This window comes from Eptatretus burgeri, chromosome 8 (genome assembly GCF_056783735.1).
Source record: "Eptatretus burgeri isolate ZD-2024b chromosome 8, Ebu_testis_v1, whole genome shotgun sequence".
Taxonomy (NCBI): domain Eukaryota; kingdom Metazoa; phylum Chordata; class Myxini; order Myxiniformes; family Myxinidae; genus Eptatretus; species Eptatretus burgeri.
In genome coordinates this window covers 53,757,092-53,784,591 of record NC_140968.1, presented here as the reverse complement: position 1 = coordinate 53,784,591, position 27,500 = coordinate 53,757,092, and the positions used below count along the sequence as shown (strand labels likewise).

Genomic DNA, 27,500 nt, shown 5'->3' with positions numbered 1-27,500 from the left:
TTGAGGAACTCCAGCCTGGACAGGAAGAGGGGATGAAAGAACTCCATTTAGGGCCACACGTTGACTGCGACAAGAGAGGAAGTCTGCGAGCCATGAGTGGAGATGGCCTTGAATACCATGGGAAGAGAGTTTGGTGAGTAGGGCAGGGTGCCAGACTGTGTCAAAAGCACGTGATATGTCCAGGGATACGGCTCGGATTTCATGTCTGGTATTGAGGACCTCCATCCATTGATGGGAGAGCAGAAGCAGCATATCCAGGGTAGAGTGACCTGGTCTGAAACCAAATTGATAATCGGAATCAAGCCATTGGAGAAGAGGAAGGATTTCATGTCTGAAGTGATGATGGATTCCATAACCTTGCTAATGATTGGGAGAAGGCTGATTGGTCTGTAGTTACAGGGATCTGTTTTTGCACCTTTTTTATGCAGGGCAGTGATGTTAGCAGATTTCCAAGCAGATGGCAGATGACCTTGGGCAAATGAGAGGGTGAATAGAACAGAGAGAGGGTTAGCAAGAGCAGAAGAGCAGGCTTTGAGGACACCTGGGCTGATGCCGTCTGGACCGGTTGCAGAATCTGAGTCGAGGTTTTAAAGCAAGCTCTCCACCTTGTTCGGAGAAAAGGACACAGAGTCCAGGGACAGTTGGGTGCGACTGGGTAAGGTGGGTAGAGAAAGTGATGGGTTTAGGACACAAGATTTAGCTGCAAACACCGAGTTTAGACATTCAGCTTTATCACGTGCGGTATCAGCAGTGCGGCCATTTGAGGTAAGGGAGGGGATGGAGGGGGAACATACACCAGAAACAGATTTGATTAAATGCCACCAGGATTTTGAGGAGGGAGAGAGGTTTGAGAGTTCAGACTTGAGATGAGAAAGATGTTGTTTTCTGGCTCTCCTGAGGGTAGATACACACTTGTTCCGAGCTTTGTGGAAGGAACTGAGATTGCCCTCAGTTGGGTTTGCTTTCCATGAGGCAAAGGCAAGTTGTTTCAGGACAACTGCCTCGCCACAAGCTTCAGTGAACCAAGGGTGGAAGGAAGGGTAGGACAACTGAACATGAGAGGGGATAAATCTGTGCATGAGGGAGAGCAAGTTTCTTTGAAAGAATTCCCAGGATGAGTTGATGTTTGAGAAAGTAGTGATAGGAGACCAGTCTGTAAGTTTGATGGCTGCTCGGAGACCCTGCCAGTCGGCTTGAGTGAAATGCCAGACTCGACGGCGGTGAGGTGGTTCTCTGATAACAGCCAGAGAGATGTCCACTTTGACAAGGATGTGGTCAGAAGAACCGATTGGAACGAAGGAAGAGCAGCAGATATTGTCAGGGAAATTTGTCAAAATCAGATCCAGAAGAGATAGAGTACCATTGGTTGAGATCCGGGTCGGAAAGTTGACCGATTGAGTCAGTCCCAATGAGTCGCAGAAAGCTTTTGCTGAGGTGCCATGGCAGGTGAGAGAGGTACCCACACCTCGCCCACTGGCGTGATGACAATTGAAGTCACCACATAAGAGGAAGAGAGAGTTTGGATGAGAAGATAGAAGATGGTCCATGTTTTCGGATAGTGAGGTGTAGATGGAGTCATCACTGTTCGGTGGACGGTACAGTACACATATAAACATGAGGTGGGAGTGGAGGGAAGCCGTAGCCAGAGGTATTCCTGGGGGTGTGGGGGAGTGAGAGCAGTGCATGGAGAGTGAGGAATAGAGTCTTTGATGAAGAGAGCAACACCTCCACCAGGGCGAGGCTCAGGTCTGTCATACCGGAGGAGGGAGTAACCGGGGAGAGATATTTGGGAGTCAAACACGTCTTGGGAGAGGAAAGTTTCTGTTAGGCAGATAATGTCTCGTTTGTCAGTGGCAACCTGAATGGAAAGATCTGAAAGGTTTGAGCGAAGGCCCCGGATATTTGAGGTCCACACTTTTAATGAAGAGGTAGGGGAGGAGGCTTTGGGTGCAGGGGGTGGAGGGGGAGGGGGAGGGTAGGACAAGGGACGAGGGGGCGGAGGTAAGGAGGGTTGTTGAAAGAGTGTGGGGTATTGCAGAATAGCTCGGGGAGGGGGCCGAATGAGGAGCAGAAAAGGCTCTGTGGTGCTGGGGGAGAGGGGGGACAAGAGACAAGGAAGAAGGCAGTTGAGGATTTGAGGAGGTGGAGTGAAGAGATGGAGGTGAGAGGGCAGTGGAGGGAGGCAGCTTGGTGGATGAGAGGGGGAAAACTTTGAGAAGGATGAGTGAGGGCGATGAAAGGTGGGAGAAAGGTGAGGGGGGAATTTTTGAGAGAGGTGAGAGGGAGGCTTGGAGGAACAAGAGTGGGATGGTTGCTTTGAGAGTGAGAGTGAGGGGTGAGGGGGGTGAGTTGGCACTGAAGTTGGAGCATATGAAGCATCTATATTAACCCTCTCAAAATTGTTCTATTTAACTATGTTCTGAAACTCACAATCAAATATATTGTAAAGTGGAAAAGTGGGGGAGGAGGAGAATCCATAGTTTGACTGTGATAAGTGTAGTATTGTGCGTGTGTTTCGAGTAGGGTTAGATTGCCATGTAACAGGGATCTGTCGGAGCAAGTCATTTGTTACACGTAACACTGAATAGGCAACGTATGTAATTTACAGACATGGTAGACAGATTTATTGTCCATGTATAACACCTTTTGTTTGTGGGTGGGGCAAGAAGAGGCCATCCTATCACAGAGGCACACGTGTCCCGTGTGCAACTAGGCTGATTACGATCTCTCTGGCCAGTGTGTGACAGCCGTGGCGGCACAGTGTGCTGTGGAGCCGGAAGTGGCAATGTACATTTATTTATATTGGGCCACCCCGTGGGTGGGACCCTGGAGGAGGACTCCGCCCAGTAGGAAGAAGAGAACTCCACCCACCAAGGGAGAATGAAGAGGCTCGTGTGGAAGGAGGTCGAGCAAGTGATCCACGGAGGAACTTGTGAGGCAGTTCATTTGGCACAGATTATTGTGGTTCGCTCTGCAGAAGTTTTGGTATAGACCCAAGCTGGTATCCCCTTTAGGGGAGGGGAAGGAGCCACCATGCCTTTTGTGAGGGGAGGAAAGACCAAAGCACTTTGAGGAGAAAGAAGAAGTGCTGACCAGGAGGCTTCATTGGAGAAAAGGACAAAGAAGACCATGAGTCGTGGTTGAAGGCCTACTCATCCCTGATCCTGCTCATGGCTGTGTTATTTCATCTTTAAACACCATTGCTACTGTCTCTCGTCTTGTACCTGGTTTCTAAAGCAGGCTGCATCGAGTCCTGTGTCCACCCTGCGTGTCGTAGACAAAGGGAAGTCCCACCTACATTGATGTCTTTTTGTATGAGTGTGACCTCTGGCACGCAGTGGGTTCAGTTTTGCGTTTTTTCTTCTTTTATATGTTTGTGTGCTCTAATTCTCCTCTTTGTGTCTTTTGACTCGCTTAGTTTGTTCCATTTATGATAGCGTCTTGTCTACCTTCTTCCCTGTACTTTGCTTTTCAAATCAATCTTTTAGGAGGTAAGAAAATGTGTTTCAGCCATTTGCTTTCCGTGTGTGCTTGCCGTCGATTTCAGCCCATTTGGGCGACCTTGGTGAACGACAAAGTAGAGTAAATATTGAATGCAGTGCCATAAAAGACCATTTGGACCATCTCTCGGGACGAAAGGTCCCGGCACTGAGGAATCCTGTATTAACAGGTACTCGGACACAACAATTGTTGCTCGTAGTAGAACTCGTATTCATCAAATGATATACAACTTTTCAAGAGAGATATCAAATGCGTATCATGAGCCAGGTCAGAATCCAGGACTCACAGTAACTAAGCCTCCAGGATGCCTGAGTACTAATATATGTTCTGGGATGAGGCCGAGTGAGAGGTTAACCGTCCGTACCAATCGCTTTCCTGAATATTTCACATCTAGTCACCATCAAAGCTGCCGTGCCAATTTTATCAAGTTCAGTTTTGCAACTTTTAAAAACATCTTTCATTTTCCCATTTGAATTAGGATTTCTGCTGCATTGGAATTGATTAAGATTTGCAAATGATGCATTTAAAGAACTAGAAAGAGCTAATGAGAGATTGCAGACCCTCGCCAGGACTTGTTTTGTGTGGTGTTCCTGTCGTTTTGTGTCGTGTGTTTTGCTTTTCTGGTTGGCAGGATGGCCGACAAGTATGCACAGTTCCCTCTGAGCTGTCTAGCCTGGGTTTGAATCTTGGCCCAGCTATAAACTGTGATCCTGGTGTTTCGCAGGCAGAGGCTTTCATCAATGTGTGTGCGTTAAATGGGGCATTCCATCTGCCAGCATTAGTTGGTGGATGCTGAATATCCCACGGTGTCCTTCACAAAAATTAAACGAGCTATCGCCGACACCGTGAACAATTTACAAAATTCCTCTCTAACCTACAGGGGGGCACTGCATGAGTGGCACAGCTTCTCCCCCAGCAAATTGTGGTATCCACAGTCATGTGTTGCTTCCGGAATGATAATAATAATAATAATAATAATAATAATAATAATATGACTGCGTTCATGTATCTTGCATTTTGGTTTGTGCCTGTGTTGGCCAATTGTTGCCACTCTACCAAGGTCATTAAATCGAATCGTGTTTGTACCTTGATGTTGTCTCTGAGAGAAATGGCTTTTCATATTTATTGATTGCAATGGAGAAGGGGAGTTAGTGCTGTTTTAGCTATTCACTGACGACTGTTTGAAATAGAGGTCTTGCTGTACAAAAGGGAGCTAGCTTGATCGATGTACTGTATTTGTACAAGAAGGTTATTTCTAACCAGAGATGCTGGATTTTCAGACTCAACAGTCGGGGCAAGGGGCCTCAACCCCACAACTATGGGCCAATACATTGCTCTACTACTGCCGTAACGCACGCTGTCCAATTAAATTGCAGCTGCACCAGGTTACGGTGAGAACGGCCTCGGAATGTCACAACCCACACGGTACACACGAATGAACGATAATACAGTACAGTACAGTACAATACAATAACTGTGAAATCAAAATAATGGCTTTTGTGATAGTTGTGTTGTGGAGGATACTGGCATCGTAGAGATTGTGGGTTAAAATCTGGCTGAAGGCAGCATCATACGAAGGATTTGAATTGAGAACTTCTGGAAATGAAGTCTCAGGATAATTATCATGTCACCATTGGATGGGTCGTTAAAAACACAGGTGGCTCGTTAATGATCTTCAGGGAGAGGGGCTAAACTGCTCGACCTGTCCATGCCTGGTATAATTTACACGTGATGCCAGTCCACACATCGTGGCTGATGTTTAATGCCCTCAGAGTTACAATTGTCTTTCCTCAAAAAAAGGAAGAATCCACAACCACTTTTAGAAATCATCATGCTTCAAGCTTTTCTCACTAGCAAACCACAGGGTGGCATCTCTCACCCACAGTCTAAAGGCAAAATGGGCACAAATTTCATGGTTAGTGACTCAAACAACTGATATTAGTTGATGGACGTTGAGATCCCACAGTGTCCTTCACAGAGAGTATGCAAGTTAGTTCACGGTGTCCAAGAAGAAGAAGATTACTGATGTAATCATCTTTTATTTATTTTATTTATTTCTAGATGACATCGTTGGATGAGGAAAGACAGAAAATTTTCATCCAGGAAATGGAGCTTATGTTCAATCAAGATGATTTGGGAGGTAAAAGAAATGTGATTACCTAACATGCAGTCAAATTGATACCAATCTGTGATCTAGCATCAGAAATGCTCATTTTTAGAAAATGATGTGCAACAGACTTTATAAAATGATCAAAATGTATTTTTCAACATCTGGAAATCTCCATCCAGAAGGTGCAGGGAATCCAGTGCACTTGGATACCACTTATCACCAGGTATGTTTACTTCCATCTGTCACATTCTGTTGATATGACAGTTCACCAGGGCAACAGATTAAAAAATTTTTTTTTAACTGATCGAAGGCTCGTGGAGGAACTTGTACAAATATCACATGCAAGACGAGGACATTAGGAGATGCCATTGTATGTTAACCCTTTGAATCCCGAGCTCCTTGGACTTTTAGCTCCCCCACCCTGGGCTCCCTGGAGAAAAATCCGGCCGCTCGGGCATATGGAGGTTTGAATAGCAGCTGTTAAAACGGCCGTTGGGGTTCAAAGGATTAAAATGTTCGATTACGATGGACAAATCAACATAGTATCGGGAACTTGAACCAGGGATCCCAGTGTCATGAGGTTTCTGCTCAGATGGAACACCAAACAGGCAATGCCGGTGATTAGGCTTAGGTACACCTGTCCTTTCTCTGGTCACTCATTTTTAGTTTATCCATGTTTATTTGGTCATACATTGAGTGAGATCTGGTCAGAACAGGTGGTACTGCACCCTTTAGTTTCTCCCTCTATGTGAGACACCTAACTGCAATCCCAGTTAGTATGACGTGATGTGAAATGCTTGTGTGTGAAACTGTTTGCCTGTGTACGCACTCTCTTGTGAAATTTTGCTCCAAGTTGTTTGTTTTTCCTCACTTGATGAATAAGCAGCGTGTATTTTGTTTTTAATGCCGAGATTGAGGCTCACGGAAGAGCTTAATGACAAAGGAGTGAAAGGCTAACACACCAGCAATCGATCACAGAGGAACAGGCAGACAAGGGAAGGGGAATTGTGCAAGAAACAGGCACCAGCCCGCATATTAAAAAGTGAAACACGGACAGAACAAGGGTACAGCGGGGCATAAGTAGGCAAAGACAATGTGGACAAATGGTTAAAGATGACCAGCAGGGTTAAAGGGGGAAAAAAGTGCAGGAGGACTGGTGAGGAGAGTCGTTGAGAATAGAAACGATCAGGATCAGGAATCGGAATGTGGGATATCACAAGATTCCGATGGTTCGCTATGTTATGGGAGTAGAGAGATGTACATGGACAGGACAGACTCAAGGATGTGATTCCACATTCCAGAGTAGAGAGGAACAAAAGATTGCATTACAGAAATAATATTGTTTGTAAAATTTAACTGTGGTCTTGTTTGTTTTGTTTTTATTTTTTGATATTTTTCAATGTCGTGTGCCATTCGGCACTTGTACTACGTTCACATTATACCCATGACCACATTATATTACAGTGAAAGGATGTCAGGTAATTTCTCGATATGGGTAGAAAGAAACTTAGAACGACTTTGAACGGATGAGCCAACACTCATGTCTAACCTAGATTATAAGGTAAGAGATTGATTACAAAGAGGGTAGGTGATGGGGCAAGGTCCCTCCTCCTTCCAATCAGGAGGCCAAACACCTCAGTCAAGGTGATGAATACTGATAACACATCGTCTATATATTACTAAAAGGGACTAAAGTGGGATGCCATGGCCTGAAAGAACTGCCTCTTCTGGATACCATCAGATTTATTTTTGTCTAATACAGTGTTTGTAAAAAAACACATTGCTTCACAAATGGTAAACATTTGCTTCTTTATGTGCTTTTAACCATTTGTCTAAGATTATTAATTGATTTGGCTGTTATCGCCATTTCTCCTTCAGGTCTCTATCAGTGGCCGGTTGCAGCACCACCACAATATCAAGCAATGTACGGCATTGAAACTGAGCCGTACCCTGAGCGACAACACCGCTGGTACAGCGTGCTTCCCTCAGACGTTCAAACTTTCACACATCACGACTCCAGACGCTAGTTGCCTGTTAATTACAGAGGCAAATGTATCTGTAAATGTTGTCGGTCAGAATGTGCAAAGCTGCATTGTGTCGCTTGAAAACGTTACTCGTGTTTCCCTTTTATTTTCGATTTTCATTATTTTTTTTCCCACACAACAGCCTGATATCAAATGAGCATCCATCCACTCCTTCATGGAAATACCATGTTGATGTGTTTCAGAACAATATTTTTTTACTTTCCACATTGTGAAATATAGCTTGCTCGCCCCCCCCCTCTTTTTTGTATGAAATAAAAGGACTACTTGGAGTTTAGGTCTATTATATCAACCAAACTCAGTGACGTAATGTTTAGAGCATCCGCTCTGGGTCTGGGAGGTCGGTTGTTCGAACCCCGGCCGAGTCATACCAAAAACTATAATGAATAATCTCAAGTGGGACAGATGCTCTTCTCCCGATGGAGGGCAGTCGTAGTCAGACTGCATTAGGTGATAAAGGAGGTCTTGGGGTCTTAGGGTTTTAAAGGCTCTTCGAGATCTAAAGAGTATTAGGGATCTGAAGAGTATGAGGGATCTAAAGGGTGTTAGGGTTTGAAAGGGTCTGATGGGTCTTAGGGATCTAAAGGCTCTTGAGGGCTCTTGAGGAGTCTAAAGGGTTCCAAAGGTTCTTAAAAAGAGTAAAAGGGACTGAAACGGACTGTCTCCTCTCTGCCTCCCATCCCCCCCCCCCACCCTAACTTTCTGTCCTCACCCCCACCTTTCTTCCTTTCTTTCCCGTTCTTCAAAGCAAGAGGACATTAATGACAATGAGGTTAAAATGTATTTAAGAGGTTGAATTAAATAATGATGAAGATCAAATTAAATTAAAAGGTTAAAATTAAATAACTAGGAAACATCAATGACAGAATCTCGTGATATGTGATGGAAATACAAACATAGATTGCATTTTGAGTTAATTAGCTAATTATTTCATCACCTGGATGGAAATTTAAAAAGGGCTCCCTTAGTTTTTGCACATCGACGTCATGAATTATAATCATGCAGAGTCATTGAGCGTCTTGGAGGAGTAGGGAAACCCCCCCCCCCCCAAAAAATGTTCATGGACTCATTGCCGGAAGGACTGAGTGAAGGACATTGTTATGGCTTTAACAGATCTTGTGGACAAGCTAACCAGAGAGTTGGTGTCAAAGCCACCCAATGCTTTCCTGTTTATACATTTATCGTTTTTAAAAGACGATAATATTTTATTTTTATTTTTATTTCAAAAATATGACATATTTTTGACATATATATACAACAACTAATAATATTTTTTTATAAAACATTGCAGTGAAGTCTGATCCAAATAATTTTAAAGCAATATATGTATTTGTATATTGTAATCAGTAAAAAATAGTGTGGTAGATAAAAACATGAGAAAGGAAAAAACTTTAATGTTGATGTGCTACAAAAAAGTTAAGTTCAAAACAGGTCAAAAATTAAAAAAAAAAAAACATTTCAACTTCACTACATCAATAATATACCCCAAAGGAACCTCCATGCCAAATATCAGCATCCTAGTACACATATTAAATGAATGGCAAGCTTCTAAATAACTTGCACCAAAAACTTTAACGTTGATGTGCTACAAAAAAGTTAAGTTCAAAACAGGTCAAAAATTTGAACATATTTTTTAATTTCAACTTCAATACACCAATAGTATATACCCCAAAGGAACCTCCATGCCAAATGTCAGCATCCGAGTACACATATTAAATGAATGGCAAGCTTCTAAATAACTTACACCAAATACTTACACCAAAACAAAAAAACATTTTCACACTCACGCTCACGCCGGGGGTATCGCTATTGCTCTCTGTTCTTCGAATAGGTGAGCTAAAAATGGTACATTCTGCTTCTTTGCTTGATGCTCAGCATTTAAAAGGACAGAGCATGGACAAACAACCACAAGTTGGCAACAATGGCGCAGTATTTGATGAGCCTTATGGCCTCCTCCAGCATAAAAGTTCCTTGTTAGGGAACTCGTATTTATTTACTTCATAGGTCTGTTAATATCTGTCAAGACAGCTACAGACTGTGAAGGGATTTTACCAAGGCAGGGAATTTTAGTCTTTATCAATTATGAGAGAGTATCAATTGTGCATAGTCGTGGCACATGTGGACTGCTCCAAATCACTGATGTGCCTAAATGCCTATTTGATAAAATAACAAAAAACTGCAGTACATAGTCATTGTGCTTGCCTCTGAACTCTCTCGACCTGACTACTATTTTTTTATGGAATCAAATTATACACGAAATAAACCGATATTCCTGTGTGGCCAATGGGGGAAGTATTGCATTATCCTTCTGGAAGGATGTAAATTTCTTGGGAATCATGTTAACATAAAGCATCCCATGGTATATTCGTCAATAGAAGGCCCTTCAGTGGCTACTATAGGTATATGAACCCTGCCTGTAAATAAACAAGATATGGATGTGAAATGCAAAACTTTGTAATTGATGGAGATCACAAAAGAAGTTGATATTTGTTGTGTGTGTCATTTTCAGAACCAGGTGGTGAATGGCTATACTTAACTTTGACTGAGATCATAAAACTGGCCAGTGGGAAACCAAGAGTCATCACCACTAAGGTATATCTCCTCACACAAAGCCATCTATACATTGCATATGCAACGAGAGTTCATAGATCACGTTACCCCATACAGTGTTCCAGTATAGTATATACTTAAATTTTTAATAAAATAATGATTTGAAAAGATCATTTAAAGAAATTCTGCAAGTTTAGCACTATTGAAGATGTCTTGTACATCACCCTTATTTATACACCACCTTATTTAACATGCCAAAGTGCAAAGAAGGCGATTTGTATTCCACACTAAATAAAATAAAGATTGTAAAAGTCATATAAATAAATTGATTCTGGAATTTACCGCCGTTTTCCCGCTGTTGATGCAGTGTCTATCACATCACCCTATACCAACGACCATAGGGCCTATGGTAACACATTACATTAGTCGTTTGTGTCCTTTATGATGTCCTTAAAAATAGGAAGTTTCTGTTTGGAATTATTTTTAATTTTGTTTGATTGCCAGGCAGGCAGAGTAAAAATATTATCTCGCTCCTTTCTGCGTATGTGTGATCAGGATGAATTCAGAGCCAAAGTACTGTTAAACGGCAGGTTTGTTTTCTGATTCATCCTCCGATTTGTGTTCAAAATCTTCTTCTTCTTCTTCTTTCGGCTGCTCCCGTTAGGGGTCGCCACAGCGGATCATCCGTATGATCCGCATAGTGATTTGGCACATGTTTTACGCCGGATGCCCTTCCTGACGCAACCCTGGTCGCCTCTTACAACACAGGGGTATGGTACACCTATTTTAACCGGGGTATACACCGGCCCAGTACACTGGTACTCATTTCGCCAACCTCGGAAGGATGACAGGCTGAGTCAACCCCCTGTGTTCAAAATATAACATTCAATTTGAATAAGATGTCTCTTTTCATAAACTGATGTTTACAGACAGACAGATAGACGGACATGAACCAATTACTTTACCCCGTTTTTCGCTTCGTGTCTGCGGGGTAAAAATGGTAGAGTTATGGTTAAGATTTAAATAAGCGCATGTTTGAATAAGTTATTGGAGGAGTGCGATGATGCCACTGATGTAGTACACCCTGTAGGGTAGAGCAGGAATTTGTAATTTGTTCAGAGTTGGCGATAGTTCGCCTAATTTTCACGAAGCACACTGGGACCTTTCACGTCCACCAACTAATACTGGCAGAAGGGACACTCAGTTTAACATCCTTCGTTGGGACCACACACACCTAGATGTGCTTGCGAAACACCAGGGTGACAGTTTGTAGCTGGGTGGAGGCTAGCCAACTCAGAGGTGACTGCGCATATTTCTTGGCTATCCTGTCAGAGTGTCAGCTCGGATTAGTGTTCGGCTAACCAAATGCAGAGTAGGAGTATGAGTAGTGAGTAGTGACGTGGCACGTCCCAGAAATTTCTGGTCACATGGGTCATGGGTGCCATTTGATTTCCATCGATAGCTCATCATTCTTTTTAAAATGACACAATGCTGTGCCATTGGATGTACCTATGGATCAGAGAAGGGTTTCAAAATATATAGATTCCTTGCAGATGCCAGAAGGAAAAAGCATTTGGGAAAATAAAGTTGGTCGTCTGAAATGGAAACCGACTGTGGGGGTCATTTCTATGCCAGGTACGTTGTAGTCCTGTGTGTGTACATTTACCTACAGGGACTATAGAAAGTCTACACCCCTCTCAATATTTTCACCTTTTGTTGCCTTATTGCCTGGAATTTGCATTAAATCAGACTTTTTCCATCTTTATTTACACATCGTAACCCACAAATTCAACAAATTTCATAAAATCAATTAAAAGTACAAAACTAGAATATCTTGGTTGGATAAGTGTGCACCCCCCTTATAATATCAATTGTAAATTAGCTCAAGTGTAACCAATCACCTTCAAAATCACACACCAAGTTAATTGGCCTCCACCTGTGTGAAATTGTAGTGATTCTGATTATTTCAAAATAAAATCAGCTGTTCCTGTGGGTTTCCTCTGCTGGATAGTGAATTTCACAGCAAACACTCAACCATGAGAACCAAGGAGTTTTCAAAAGACCTCTGGGATGAAGATGTGGAAAGGCACAGATCAGGGGATGGGTATAAAAAAATATTTCAAAGGCCATGAACATCCCTTGGAGCACTGTCAAGACAATCATTAAGAAGTGGAGGGCATTTGGTGCCACCAAGACCCTGCCGAGATTAGGCCGTCCCTCCAAACTGAATGACCAGGAAAGGAGGAGACCGATCAAAGAGGCTGCCAAGAGGCAAATGGCAACTTTGAAAGAGCTACAGGCCTTTATGGCAAAGACTGGTCACTGTATGCATGTGACAACAATATCCCAAATACTCAACCAGTCTGGCCTGTACGGTAGGGTGGTAAGAAGGAAGCCATTACTCAAAAAGCCCACCTCGAGTTCTGTTTGAGGTATGCAAAAAAACACTACGGAGATTTTGAATCCATGTGGCAAAACGTTTTGTGGCTTAACAATACCAAGATGGAACTTTTTGGCATAAATGCAAAACGTTACATTTGGTGCAAATCAATACAGCACATTACCCAAAGAACACCATCCATACTGTGAAGCATGGTTGTGGCAGCACAATGTTATGGGGGATGTTTCTCATCAGCAAGGACTGGGGCACTCTTCAAGATAGAAGGGAAAATGGATGGAACAAAATACAGAAAAATCCGAGAGGAAAATCTGCTGCCCTCTGCAAGAAAGATGAAATTGGGACGGAAGTTCACCTTTCAGCATGACAACGACCCGAAGCACACAGCGAAAGCTACACCGGAGTGGCTCAGAAACAAAAAGATAAATGTCCTTGAGTGATTCAATAAGAGCCCCAACCTAGATCCAATTGAAAATATGTGGCATGACTTCAAGATTGCTGTCCATCAACACTCCCCACACAACCTGACTGAGCTTGAACAGTTTTGTGCAGAAAAATGGGCAAATATTTCCCAATCAAAGTGTGCAAAGGTGGTGGAGACCTCTCCCAACAGAATCACAGCTGTAATTGGTGTTCGAGGTGCTTCCACCAAGTTTAACTCAGGGGGGTGCACACTTATCCAACCAAGATAGTCTGGTTTTGTATTTTTAATTAATTTCCTGAAATTTGTGGAATTTGTTTTTCACTTGGAAGTTGAGTTACGATGTGTAAATATAGGAAGAAAAAGTCTGATTTTATGAAATCTAATTCTAGGCAATAACGCAACAAAAGGTGAAAATATTGAAAGAGGGTGTAGATTTTCAATTAGGACTGTGTAAGTGTGGTGTGCTTATATTGTAGTTGACAGTTGGGTATAACTCGTACAAAGAGATAAATAATACTGGAAACATCTATCGATCATTTATTACATATCAAGAACATCCTAGAAAAATTGCTTCTTAGCAAACATGTCACTTATATGTCTGAAACATTACTTTGTTTATCTATCTATAATTCCAGCAATGTGTGTGTGTGTGTGTGCGTGTGCGTGTGCGTGTGCGTGTGCGTGTGCGTGTGCGTGTGCGTGTGCGTGTGCGTGTGCGTGTGTGTGTGTGTGTGTGTGTGACCGCTCTTTCTCGACAACCTCTGGTCCGATCTAATTGAAACTTGCCAGGTATATTGCTGGGGACCTGAGGATGTGCCTTTTCAAGGTTTGATATTAATCGGACAAGTGCTTCCCAAGTTATGGCCATTTATTTACCAAACCAATGGGAAGACACGTTGTTGCGTGGGCGTGGCTGATGGGGAAGGGAAGCACAGCCGCGTTCCCCATTACGGGTTACAACGTACGGGCTTCCGGAGAGTGATGACCGTGTATTCTAATAACTTCTCGATTTCTTATGCGCATTTATAGATAAACACAATGGCCCAAGTTATGATCGTTTTCATATTAGACGGTGTATAAATTTCGGGAACATCAGAGTGCTGGTATGCTCCGAACCAGGAAGTAAATTTTTTCTCTCTCTTCTCTTCTCTTTGTTTTTCCTTGCCACAACATTGCGAAAAGGTAAAATACGTTGGCGCTAATTGAATAATTGGGTATTAAAAATAAATTGCGAATAATCGTAACTGCGAATAATATCGAACTTCCGGGTCACGCACGTACGGTCACGTGAGAGCGAAGAAATGGCCTGTGTGGTTTATTTATTTATTTCTTATTCTTATTCTTATTCTTATTATTATTATTATTATTATTATTATTATTATTATTATTATTTTTTTTTTTTTTTTAAGGGGCATGTACTAGTTTGTTCAAATTCATCTAAGTGTTGCAGTTAACATTTGTCAACAAGTCATGGCATATGATATGGTTAGTGAGACATTTTATGGCAATAGAAAAGAATGAAGGATTACACACACATACATGTTTTCAGCACATGTGAAGGATTACATATACACATACATGTTTTCAGCACATGTGAAGGATTACACACACATACACGTTTTCAGCACATGTGAAGGATTACATATACACATACATGTTTTCAGCACATGTGAAGGTTTACACACACATACACGTTTTCAGCACATGTGAAGGATTACATGCACACACATGTTTTCAGCACATGTGAAGGATTCCATATACACATACACGTTTTCAGCACATGTGAAGGATTACATGCACATACACGTTTTCAGCACATGTGAAGGATTCCATATACACATACACGTTTTCAGCACATGTGAAGGATTCCATATACACATACACGTTTTCAGCACATGTGAAGGATTCCATATACACATACACGTTTTCAGCACATGTGAAGGATTCCATATACACATACACGTTTTCAGCACTTGTGAAGGATTCCATATACACATACATGTTTTCAGCACATGTGAAGGATTCCATATACACATACACGTTTTCAGCACATGTGAAGGATTACATGCACACACATGTTTTCAGCACATGTGAAGGATTCCATATACACATACATGTTTTCAGCACATGTGAAGGATTACATGCACACACATGCTTTCAGCACATGTGAAGGATTACACAAACATGCACGTTTTCAGCACATGTGAAGGATTACACACACATACACGTTTTCAGCACATGTGAAGGATTACATGCACACACATGTTTTCAGCACATGTGAAGGATTACATGCACATACACGTTTTCAGCACATGTGAAGGATTCCATGTGCACATACACGTTTTCAGCACATGTGAAGGATTCCATATGCACATACACGTTTTCAGCACATGTGAAGGATTCCAAATGCACATACACGTTTTCAGCACATGTGAAGGATTACACACACATACACGTTTTCAGCACATGTGAAGGATTACATGCACATACACGTTTTCAGCACATGTGAAGGATTCCATATACACATACACGTTTTCAGCACATGTGAAGGTTTACACACACATACACGTTTTCAGCACATGTGAAGGATTCCATATACACATACACGTTTTCAGCACATGTGAAGGATTCCATATACACATACACGTTTTCAGCACATGTGAAGGATTCCATATACACATACACGTTTTCAGCACATGTGAAGGATTCCACACACATACACGTTTTCAGCACATGTGAAGGATTCCACGCACATACACGTTTTCAGCACATGTGAAGGATTCCACACACATACACGTTTTCAGCACATGTGAAGGATTCCATATGCACATACACGTTTTCAGCACATGTGAAGGATTCCATATACACATACACGTTTTCAGCACATGTGAAGGATTCCATATACACATACACGTTTTCAGCACATGTGAAGGATTCCACACACATACACGTTTTCAGCACATGTGAAGGATTACATATACATGCATGTTTTCAGTGGTACAGTAATTATGTTAAAATAAATGAAGAATTGGTGAAAAATAATACCTTTACTTATGGCTCATCTCCATTTTAATGCAGCCCTCTTCTTTGTTCTTTCTAAATTTCTTCTTTCCTGCGCCGTTCAGTTGTAAAGAAAAATGTTCCCCATCCATATCTTCTCAAGGGGCAGGATAGCCGAGAGGTACGCACGCTTGCTCTGAGCTGTGTAGCCTGGGTTCGAAACCTGACCCTGCTACAAACTGTCTTCCCAGTGCTTCACAAGCAGAGTGATTCATCAATGTGTGTGCCGGCCCTCAAATGGACGTTAAGCCGGGTGTCCTGTCTGCTCTCATGAGTTGAATGTTAAAGATCCCAAGGTGTCCTTCACCAAGAGTGGGTGAGCAATCACTAGCATCCTGGTGAAATTAAAACTTCCTGCCCTAACTTACCTAATTATTCGTATGCATCCTGTGGCTACTTGGCTGCATCATTTTCTGGGGGGCACGGCTGTGCCGCTGTTGCAATGCTCCCTGTTACCAGCAAGCTGGTACTCATTTCACGTTGCACATGAAGCTCCAAAGCATCACATGTTGGAGGAAGCAGTTCCAAGCCTGTCTTGGCTTTGCTGAACATGTTCAATCTTGTACCATCAATTGTTTGCAGCCTTGGACTTCCATAGAAGTTGCAAACAAACTGTTAAACCAGTCCAAGCTCACCATCACGGCCAATCCCTTCCACCAATCGTGGGTTTTTCAAAAAAAAAATTCCAGCAGGTCTTTTTTCCATATATACTGAATGAAGAGGTTGTGTCACAACCTGTGAGTGCATGGAAACTCAAGAGGTTAGTCTTCACTGCATCAATAACTTTTTTTGCTACTTGATGAATGGGAATGCACTTCTGCTTCTTTGCAGTCCCAGAGATCATCCAGACTTCACTTGCTTTCGGGGCGGTGAAGTGCAAAAGGAGAAGCATGACATCAGTATCTCTGCACGTCACAAGAAGTCGTTGATAGCCCAAATCCACTGCTTCAGAGGCATGAAGAATCAACCTTGTGTCTACTTCTTCATGATTCCCATTAAGTTTGAGGTCATTTTTGGATCTCCTGGTTGATTTTGCCCCAGTGTGGTCCATGAATCCACCTCCAGTTACCATCTCGTATTCTTCTGGAAGATCTTTGGTTTTCTGGATGATCATTTCAGACAGGAAATGTGCCAGGTCTGCCTTGTTTTCATCCATAGCAACAAATTGGCTCCAAACCTGAGGAAGTGGAACATCTGGTCCATCTATCAGCTTTCGAATAGGCTTCTTCTTGTTTTGTCGTTTTGCTCTGGCACCAGATTTGATTGAATCCCCACCCAGATAGCGATCAAACACAATGTCAACTCGTGTCGTGTTATCTCCAAAATAACGTGTCACTGAGCGAATAAAAGCAGCAGCATTGTCTCCAAATGTCTGACATCCATGAGGCTTTCCCATATCTTGGATGAGTGCATGACCATCAATGAGAAAATAAGTCTTCATGTCAGATTCTGGAAGTTCTGAAGCAGTTTCAATTTTGTTCATCAAAACACTGATCAGTTCTGCTTTATTTGTTGAATTCATCTCTCCTCCAGTGTTTGCCAAGGAAAGTGGGATTGGTGACGGTTCGTGTTTCAGGATATTTGTCATTTCCACTATTCGACCAAGACAGGCCTGGAACTGCTTCCTCCAAGACGTGATGCTTTGGAGCTTCATGTGCAACATGCCAACTACCAGGCCAAGATTTGGCTTCAGGCAGAGATGGAAACTATTGTTGCGACATTGCCCCCAGATGCTTGAAGAAGGAGTCAGGTTGTCTGAAACCTCAATGGACCAGGCTACCTCCTGTACCATTGTCCTGCCTCGAACTTGTGACCTGCTCTTGCAAAACGAAGTACAACACCCTCTTCCTGTGCAGGCTGGAGTTCCTCAAGGTAGCGTCCTGGGCCCTGTTCTTTTTCTGGTTTTCATCAATGATCTCTCGGACTCTCTGGAAAATCCTCTATTTCTCTTCGCCGACGACTCCACCCTCTGCCGTACCATCTGTCATCCCTCAGACCGGCAAGCAGCAGCTTCTTCATTCACTGCAGATCTGGATAAAATCACAAACTGGTCCAACACGTGGAACATGTCTTTCAATCCAGACAAATCTCACACTCTCACTATGTCTCTTCGAAAGGACCGTTTACAAAACCCCCCCATCCACTTTCTCAACAATCCTCTGGAAGAAGTCTTTTCTTTCAAGCTTCTAGGTCTCACTATCTGCCATGACCTTTCCTGGGAAAGTCACATTTCCAACCTCGCCTCAAAAGCCAGTCGCCGACTGGGAATCCTCCGTCGTGCTAAGTCCTTCCTCGGCCCTCTTGAGCTCCTGACCACTTACAAAGCTTTTGTCCGTAGCCTGATGGAGTACTGCTCTCCCCTCTGGGCTGGTGCTCCTGCCTCCCACCTTTCTCGGCTTCACGCTGTCGAAACCAGGGCATTTAAGATCATCGGCATCTCCCGCAATGAAGCTGAGTCTTTGGGCCTCTCACTCAATCACCGCAGGTTGGTCGGTGGTCTTTCTGTCTTCTACCGACTCCTCTCCAGCCTTGCCCCCCCTGCTCTCTCTCTGCGATTTGTCCACACCACATTTCCACAGGGCGCTCAAGGTCCGCCAACAACCCCCTTCTGGTAAAACTACCAAAATCACGAATCACTGCTCATCTTCACTCTTTCATTCCTCTTTTTTCCCGCCTTTGGAATAAACTTCCTCACTCTATTCTTTCCCATTCTTCCCTCCAGGCTTTCAAAACAGCTGTTCACCACCACCTCTTATCTTCCCCCATCCAAATCCTCGATCTTTTCTACCCCCGATAATCCACCCAAGCCCACTTCCTTCATTTCTCCTGCTTTCCTTCCTGAAAGTCCCTGAAATGTCCATCTTCTCTTCGCCATGTTCCCCGTCCCATCCCCATCCCTCTCCCTTCCACAGTTCACCTAATGTGTCTGTTCCCCACTGTTTTGTCCCTTCCACTCCCGCCCCTCTTGTCTCATGCCTCCTTGCTGTGAGTTGTGTGTTCGCTCTCATACGAGCCTCGACCAAGGTATACAAAAAAAAAAAAAAAAAAAAAAAACACTGCTGGATGCACCTGCTTCAAAAACAATATGAAATGTACAAATGCCTGTGGCTGCGATTCTATTGACTGTTGTAATCCATCAGATTGAACACTATTTCTGTCAAATACATATTGCATACACATCAAATTTTTGTTAAAAAATATATTCATTTGTTCTAATTTGATATTCTAATGCCATTTGTTTTTAATAATACTTCAAAAGATGCATCTGTATATATTAATTCTTGGCAATTTAAATAAATATTATATAAAAGTAGTAGTATTTTTTCCTGACTACTTTTTGGTATTATACTAGGGTGGACTATATATATATATATATATATATATATATATATATATATATATATATATATATATATATATTATATATATATATATATATATATATATATATATTATATATATATATTATATATATATATATATTATATATATATATATATTATTATACTAGGGTGGACTTTGACCTACATGACCTACTTCTAAGATCTATATCCTGACCTAAAAATAGTACCAAACGGTTTGTCTCTTCCATACCTTTCTTTTGATATATTACATGACTATATTTGGATGACTTTGAAATTTGACCTTTTTTGTGGCACAAAATGTCCTTGAAATGACCTTTAAGGTCAAAATTTTTAGTGGCATCCACCTTCGTATTTCTGTCTGACCTATTAGTGATTGATTTTGCATGGGTGCCGGCTATTAACATTCCATGCAGGTAAAAGTTTTTTTTGAAGCCTTTTTGCTTCTTGGCTGGTCTACTGTGCGAAGCAGCCAAGGACCTTCCTTTAGGCAAAGCACACAATCAGTCAATCAATCAATCAGTCTTCTCAAGCTCATTCTCTATTTTTCATTCACAGTTGTTATCTTTTCTAATTCTCTACTCTCTTGATGGTGTGCACATCTGGTGTGGATGGTGTGCTTCCATGTCTGTTTTTCACTTTCCTTCTTCTACATCTTTCAAATTTCTACATTCTTTCACTCCCTGTGTGTTTCTTCCACTCACTCCCTCTGTACACCTCAAATGAGGCACTCATCAGTGTGAGTTTCTGTGATATGTTCTGGGGTTAAATCAATCCTATCTGATTGTATGCTTATTGTGATGTGTTTGAAGAATGAAAATAAGGAATTTTTCATAATATAGTTCCCGTTTGGAGTGCAGATAAAGACAGCTCGATTAGAAAACGAACACATTAAGCTTCACGCACAATGGGTACAGGTTCGGTGCGCCGCGCTCTGGGAACAAAATGGCTTCAAATTGCAAGTTGTTGCTACTTTCTTTGTCTATAGGGACTCAGACCCAATGTACCCAGTGGCGTCAAAATTCTACCATTTACTCTGCGTTAACAGTTTAATTATTCCGCTCCTTCTCATGCATTTCCAATCACTGTATGGTCCCTTGGGATCCTCGGGTCCTGAGTTCAAATCCCGCTTGGCTGTTGAATTAATACCAGGTGGGGTTGACTCAGCCTGTCATCCCTCTGAGATCGGCAAAATGAGTGCCGGCTTGCTGGGATCCTTCGTCGGAGTGGCGACCCATCCAGGATTGTGTCCAATAGCCCAGGAGACTGCTTAGGCAGCACCGACACTCTGTACAGAGTATGGTCCCAATGGATTGGATTGGATAGGATTGTATGGTCCTATTTTCTTGCTTATAGTTAAATTATGTTGAAAGTCCACTTTTGAGAAAATATATTTTGCATTTTAAAGTCAAAGCTAACTGCATCACAGTTGCAGATACAAATAAACTTTGATGAGTAAAAGTCATTTGGCTCATCATCCTTACGTGTCACACTCTATTATCAACGATACCACATAACAGGGAGAAATGCATAGGGTTTGAAAGAAAAACTAAATATATATTTTTATTTGCTTTAAATAAATTAAAATGGGGATAACACCCAAAAATATGTCATTCACGATTGATGGTATTGTTTGCACGTGGGTTTTTAAAAAATTTGCGCACATGCCCTTATTTTGTATTGTTAGCCCTTATTGTCAGAATGGTACCATCTCAGCCTCGGCTGGATGTTGGGAAGCTCCAGCATGAGAAGCTAGCCGAGGAGTTCGCGAACAGGCTGAGTGGAGATTTGGGGGGTCTGGGTGCTTTGGGGGATCTTGAAAAGTTGTGGAGCGCCTTCAAGACAACCGCCCTTGATGTTGGCGGTAGATGTCTTGGAAGTCACCGGAGGGTGAAGAAGAATTTGTCTTTCAAGGGACACTGGATACTATTGCCCAGAGTCGCAGGACAGGCTGAATGGCAGAGCTGAGCTGTTCAGGGAGTTGAGGCGTAAAACTGCATGTGCACATAAGGTGGACAAGGAGGCCTATGTGCGAGGAATCTGTGAGGGGGTAGAGCATCACCTGTGGTCAAGTGATTCTCGTCCCGCTTACAGGGAAATTCACGCATTGCGTTCGTCCAAGCCCATCCCTCGGTGTACTGCAGTTAGAGCAGAGGGTGGTAGGCTCTTGACAGAGGAGTCTGAAGTGAAGGCCCGCTGGGCTGGTTACTTTGAGCGGTTTTACCAGGCTGAGCCACCGGCTGTCGAGTTGGACGTCAGGGGTGTTACAATCCCTGTTGCTGACCCTCCAATCAACTGTAGTCCACCTTTGTTTGTAGAAACACAGGCTGGGGTGGACCGGTTGAAATAGGGTAAAGCTCCAGGGATCTGTGGCATCCATGCTGAACTTCTCAAGGCTGGTGGAAATGCTGCACTCGTATCGTTGCATGCAGTTCTGTGCTCTGCCTGGAACACAGGCATTATCCCAACTGACTGGAAGAGAGGCCTTGTTGTCCCTCTCTGGAAAGGGAAGGGTGATCACCAGGACTGCAACAACTACCGAGGGGCGACGCTGCTCTCAGTGCTGGGCAAGGTCTTTGCTCGCCACCATCTGCTTGAGCACCAGCGTCCAGAGCAGTCAGGCTTTACACCAAAGAGGTCAACGATTGACCTCTTACTCTCCTTGCTCTTCGGGTCCTCACTGAACACAGACGAGATTTTCAGCAGGGGCTGCTTGCAGCCTATGTTGATCTTTCTAAAGCGTTTGATCCAGCGAATCGGGACACCCTCTGGAGGATTCTTGTGCTTCGTGGGGTGCCACCAAAACTGATCGATCTGATGTCTGAACTCTACTCTGGTACTGAGAGTGCTGTGAGATGTGGTGGTACCATCTCTGACTTATTTCCTGTTGTTACTGGAGTTCGTCAGGGGTGTGTACTGGCCCCCACACTTTTCAGTGCTTGTATGGACTGGATTCTATGGAGGATGTCGGAGAGATCAAGCTGCGGTGCATCGTTTGGGAATGTCAAGATCTCTGACCTTGATTTCGCAGATGATGCAGTCATCTGTGTGGAGACTCCAGATATCCTTTTGGGGTCCCTCGGGGTACTGAATGAGGAGTCGGAGCCGCTGGGATTACGGGTTTGCTGGGTCCAAACTAAGATCCAGGTTTTCAATGACATCTTGGATGCTGCTATCCTGTCTGTGCCAGTTTGTGGTGAGGATATTCAGGTCACGGAGAGATTCACTTACCTTGGCAGTGACATTCATGTCTCTGTTGGCTGTGAGTCAGAGATCAATAGACGTCTGGGTCGGGCCTGGCGAGTCATGGATTCACTGGATCATGGGGTGTGGCACTGTCGGTACTTATGCGGAAGGACGAAAATCTGAGTCTTCAGGTCCTTGGTGCTTCCAGTCTTGCTTTATGGGTGTGAGACTTGGGCTCTGACCAGGGATCTGAGACGGAGACTTAATTCCTTTGGTAACAGGTCTCTTCGGAGAATCCTTGGCTATCGCTGGTCGGACTTTGTGTCCAACGAGCGGTTGCTGAGAGAGACTCAAATGAAATTTGTTACCTGCATAGTCTGTGAGCGTCAGTTGCGGCTGTATGGACATGTGGCTCGTTTTTCTAACGCTGATCCTGCTCGATCGATGATGTAGTCTCGAGAGTGGAGGAGGCCAACGGACCGACCATGTTCCTCGTGGTTGCAGCAGGTTGATCGGCATCTCAAGGAGATGGGGATGGGCCTGGCATCTGCTTGGGGGATGGCCAGACGGAGGCCCCTGGAGTCCCGGCGGAAAGTGGACGCAGTGTCGCTCTGCTCTGGTGCATGCTCCCATACCTGACCTGACCTTTATGGCCATTAGTGACTACTGATATTGAGGAAATGCTCGAGCTGTAGTTCTGCCAAGGGTACCAACACAGACTATGAATGCCTGTAATTGATATAAAACAGGGCTCTTTTTTTTGAACAATCGATATACTGTCTAATCTGAAAGCACATATCAAGGTTACTGTGAAATGGTGGAAATGTTTATTAGAACTGCTACTTTCCACAAACGTCAGCAGAACATTTTGTCGATGCTTTGCAGATCAGAGTGCAAGAAATCGACTTCAAAAGCTCATCCACTTTCTCCGTGTGTTTGGACAAGGACAGAGAGAATATTATTAGCGATATCACACGGTAAGAATGTTGGTATTTCTGCACACAGCACTTGTCCAACATTGAGCGCAACTGAAGGGCTCAATATAATCTACAGTACCTATACAGTAGAAAGTCTACACCCCCTTTCAATATTTTCACCTTTTGTTGCCTTATAGCCTGGAATTAAATTTCATTACATCAGACTTTTTCCACCATTATTTACACATTGTAACCAACAACTTCCAAGTAAAAAATATTCTACAAATTTCAGAAAATTAATTAAAAATACAAAACTAGAATATATGTGACTCTCCAGTACAAAACCAGTTAGAAATCGCAAAAATTCAATATTGAGTTATTGGGTTTATTTGAAAGCCCATAAAATAAGCTTCCCAACGGTGTATCATCCATGACGATCCGTCACAAACTGACCGAGATATCTTACGATGAAGTTTTACAACACACGTTATTGGGAAAATCGAAATAACCGGATATTAGCTTCTGGAGTTTGAGAAACTATTGCTGGTATACGTTGCTAAGGACTTTGTTTCTCAAACTCCAGAAGCTAAAGGCGCTGTCACACCTTGACGATTTAGCCAGCAATGGCAACGTATAAAAATGTATGTAAAACGTTGGCGCACGCTGAAATTTTGATGTTTTAAAAAAAGTTTTGGTCGTATTCATAACGTGTTGGTCGTATGTATAACATATTAGTTACGGGCACAGAACGTTTCGTTGTCTTGTAGATAACTTATACCAACGAATGCTTAGCCTGTTGTCGGCGTTCACAACCTATGCCCAACGATAGTTTAACTTAGGCATAGCGCGCTGCACGTATCGCCGACGAACTCGTGGCGTATCCTGTTAAAAACCTGCCGCACACCGATTTAAATCATAACCGCCTGAGAATTGGAAGTGTCAACCACTCAGTCACACCTTGTCGATTTAGCCAGCGTATGCCGACCTATGAAAAATGTGTCTAAAACGCTGGGACACGTCAAATACGGTATGGGTAAGTTGTGTATACGTTAAGAGCACGCTGAAAAACGATGAAGTACGCTGTCATATTTCATGGTACGTCTAGTACTTCGTGAAATTTCAAGCATGCTGAAAATTTTACGATGTACTCGCCGTATGGCTCACACGTTCCGCTACGCTGGGAATAAGTTGTTGGCACGATATGTAATCGTTGACACACGTCGACACAAGTTCCTTGTAAGTTACTCATAAGTCGAAACACATCGAGGTAATGTTTAGCATACCCGAAACTTATTTTCTCCGTCAAGGCACATTTTCATTTTTTCTCCTTGGCTCCGTGAAGGCACGTGACGAAATATCTGAAGTTGTTGTTGTTGTTGTTGTTGTTGTTGTTGTTGTTGTTGTTGTGTTTTTTTTTGTTGTCTATCACGAATTTTAAAACATATTCGGACATTTGCTTTTAAGTTTCGACGTCGACGTGACAATATCCTCAAACGGAAAATATTCACAGAGGAGGAACTAAGAATAAGACATGAGCAAACTGAAGAGGCAATCGGACATGACGTAACGGCACGTGACGAAATATCGGAAGTTATTGTTGTTGTTGTTTTTTTAAACGCTGCCAATACGCCATGAGAAGGTAGCTGTAAATTAGAAACACGTTCAGCAAGTTCTGTGGTCGTCTGGAAGACGTCAATCAAATACATCTACATACATCAATATGCATTGGAGGTACGTTACACATAGGTTCAAAGCACGTTACTCATAGGTTATAAATAAGTTCTGGGTACGCTAAGCATTACCTCGACGTGTTTCGACTTATGAGTAACTTACAAGTAACGTGCCTCGACGTGTGTCAACGATCGTGAAACGTGCCTCGACGTGTGTCAACGATCGCATAACGTGCCTCGACGTGTGTCAACGATCGTGTAACGTGCCTACAACACGTTACTCATAGGTTATCAATAAGTTTCGGGTACGCTAATCATTACCTCGACGTGTTTCGACTTAGGAGTAACTTACGAGTAACATGTGTCGACGTGTGTCAACGATCGCATAATGTGCCTACAACTTATGGCCAGCACAGCGGAACGTGTGAGTCATACGCTGGCATATGTCGTAAAATTTCAAGCATGCTAAAATTTGAGGACAACCGCAAAGTACAACGATGAAAGCCAGCGTACTACGACGTATGGCAGTGTTTTTCAGCGTGCTCTTAACGTATACAAACTTTCCCATAACGTATTCGACGTGTGCCGGCGTTTTAGCCCAATTTTACATACGTCAGGCATACGTTGGCTAAATCGTCAAGGTGTGACAGGGCCTTAATATCCGGTTATTTCGATTTTCCCAATGACGTGTGTTGTAAAACTTCATCGAAAGATATCTCAGTCAGTTTGAGACGGACCACCATGTATGATACACCGTTGTGAAGCTTATTTTATGGGCTTTCAAATAAACCCAATAACTCAATATTGAATTTTTGCGACTTCTGATTGGTTTTGTACTGGAGGGTCACATATTAGTTGGATCAGTGCCGACCCCCTTTGTAGCAGTTGTAAATTAGCTCAGGTGTAACCAATCACCTTCAAAATCATACACCAAGTTAATTGGCCTCAACCTGTGTTAAATTGTCATGATTCTGATTATTTCAGAATAAAATCAGCTGTTCCTGTAGGTTTCCACGACTGGGTGGTGCATTTCATCGCAAAGACTCAACTATGAGTACCAAGGAGCTTTCAAATGACCTCCGGGATAAAGTTGTGGAAAGGCACAGATCAGGGGATGGGTATAATATATTTCAAAGACCTTGAATATCCATCCCTTGGAGCACAGTCAAGACAATCATTAAGAAGTAGAAGGCGCATGGTACCACCGACACCCTTCCTAGATCAGACTGTCCCTCCAAACTGGATGACCAAGCAAGGAGGAGGCTGATCAGCATGGCCACCAAGAGGCAAGTGGCAACTTTGAAAGAGCTTCAGACCTTTATGGCAAAGACTGGTCACTGTGTGCATGCGACAACAATATCCCAAGCACTCAACCAGTTTAGCCGAAATGGTAGGGTGGCAAGAAGAAAGTCATTACTCAAAAATGCCCACCTTGAGTTCAGTTTGAGGAATGCAAAAAAGCACTCCAAAGATTCTGAAGCCATGAAGCAAAACGTTTTGTGGTCTGATGAAACCAAGATGGAACTTTTTGGCCTAAATGCAAAATGTTACATTTGATGCAAATCAACACAGCAAATCACCCAAAAAACACCATCCCTATTGTGAAGCATGGTGGTGGTAGCATCATATTATGGGGATGTTTCTCATCAACAGGGACTGGGGCACTTGTCAGGATCAAAGGGAAGATTGATGGAACAAAATCCAGAAAAATCTAAGAGGAAAACCTGCTGCCCTCTACAAGAAAGCTGAAATTTGGATGGAAATTCACCTTTCAGCATGACAACAACCCGAAGCACACAGCCAAAGCTACACCGGAGTTGCAAAGGAACAAAAAGATAAATGTCCTTCAGTGGCCCAGTCAGAGTCCCGACCTAAATCCAGTTGAAAATATGTGGCATGACTTGAAGATTGCTGTCCATCAATGCTCCCAACACTACCTGGCTGAGCTTGAACAGTTTTGTTTAGAAGAATGGGCAAATATTGCCCAATCAAGGTGTGCAAAGTTGGGAGAGACCTTTCCCAACAGGCTAACAGCTGTAATTGCTGTTGAAGGTGCTTCCACCAAGTATTAACTCAGGGGGGTGGAAACTTATCCAATCAAGATATTCTGGTCTTGGACTTTTAATGAATTTTTTGAAATTTGTAGAATTTGTTTTGCATTTGGAAGTTGTGGGTTACGATGAGTAAATAAAGGTGGAAAAAGTCTGATTTAATGCAATTTAATTCCAGGCTACAAGGCAAAAAAGGTGAAAATCTTGAAAGATGGTATCGACTTTCTAT

The 27,500-nt window shown here is 42.8% G+C and overlaps 1 protein-coding gene across 9 annotated transcripts in view; it reads left to right on the top strand.

Moving 5' to 3' along the window:
- The window catches only part of LOC147021761 (phosphoinositide 3-kinase regulatory subunit 5-like), a 116,051-nt gene that overhangs the window by 78,872 nt on the left and 9,679 nt on the right, over positions 1-27,500 (top strand). For 5 of the 9 annotated variants that reach the window (XM_085892059.1, XM_085892057.1, XM_085892054.1 and 2 more), the window contains 6 exons: positions 4,782-4,892; positions 5,563-5,641; positions 5,770-5,834; positions 7,490-7,580; positions 10,163-10,245; positions 23,519-23,610. In XM_085892059.1, the coding sequence (XP_085748185.1) occupies positions 4,782-4,892; positions 5,563-5,641; positions 5,770-5,834; positions 7,490-7,580; positions 10,163-10,245; positions 23,519-23,610 (521 nt within the window). The remainder of the gene's footprint in view (positions 1-4,781; positions 4,893-5,562; positions 5,642-5,769; positions 5,835-7,489; positions 7,581-10,162; positions 10,246-23,518; positions 23,611-27,500) is intronic. The other 4 variants (XM_085892055.1, XM_085892056.1, XM_085892058.1 and 1 more) reach the window with 4 other exon arrangements.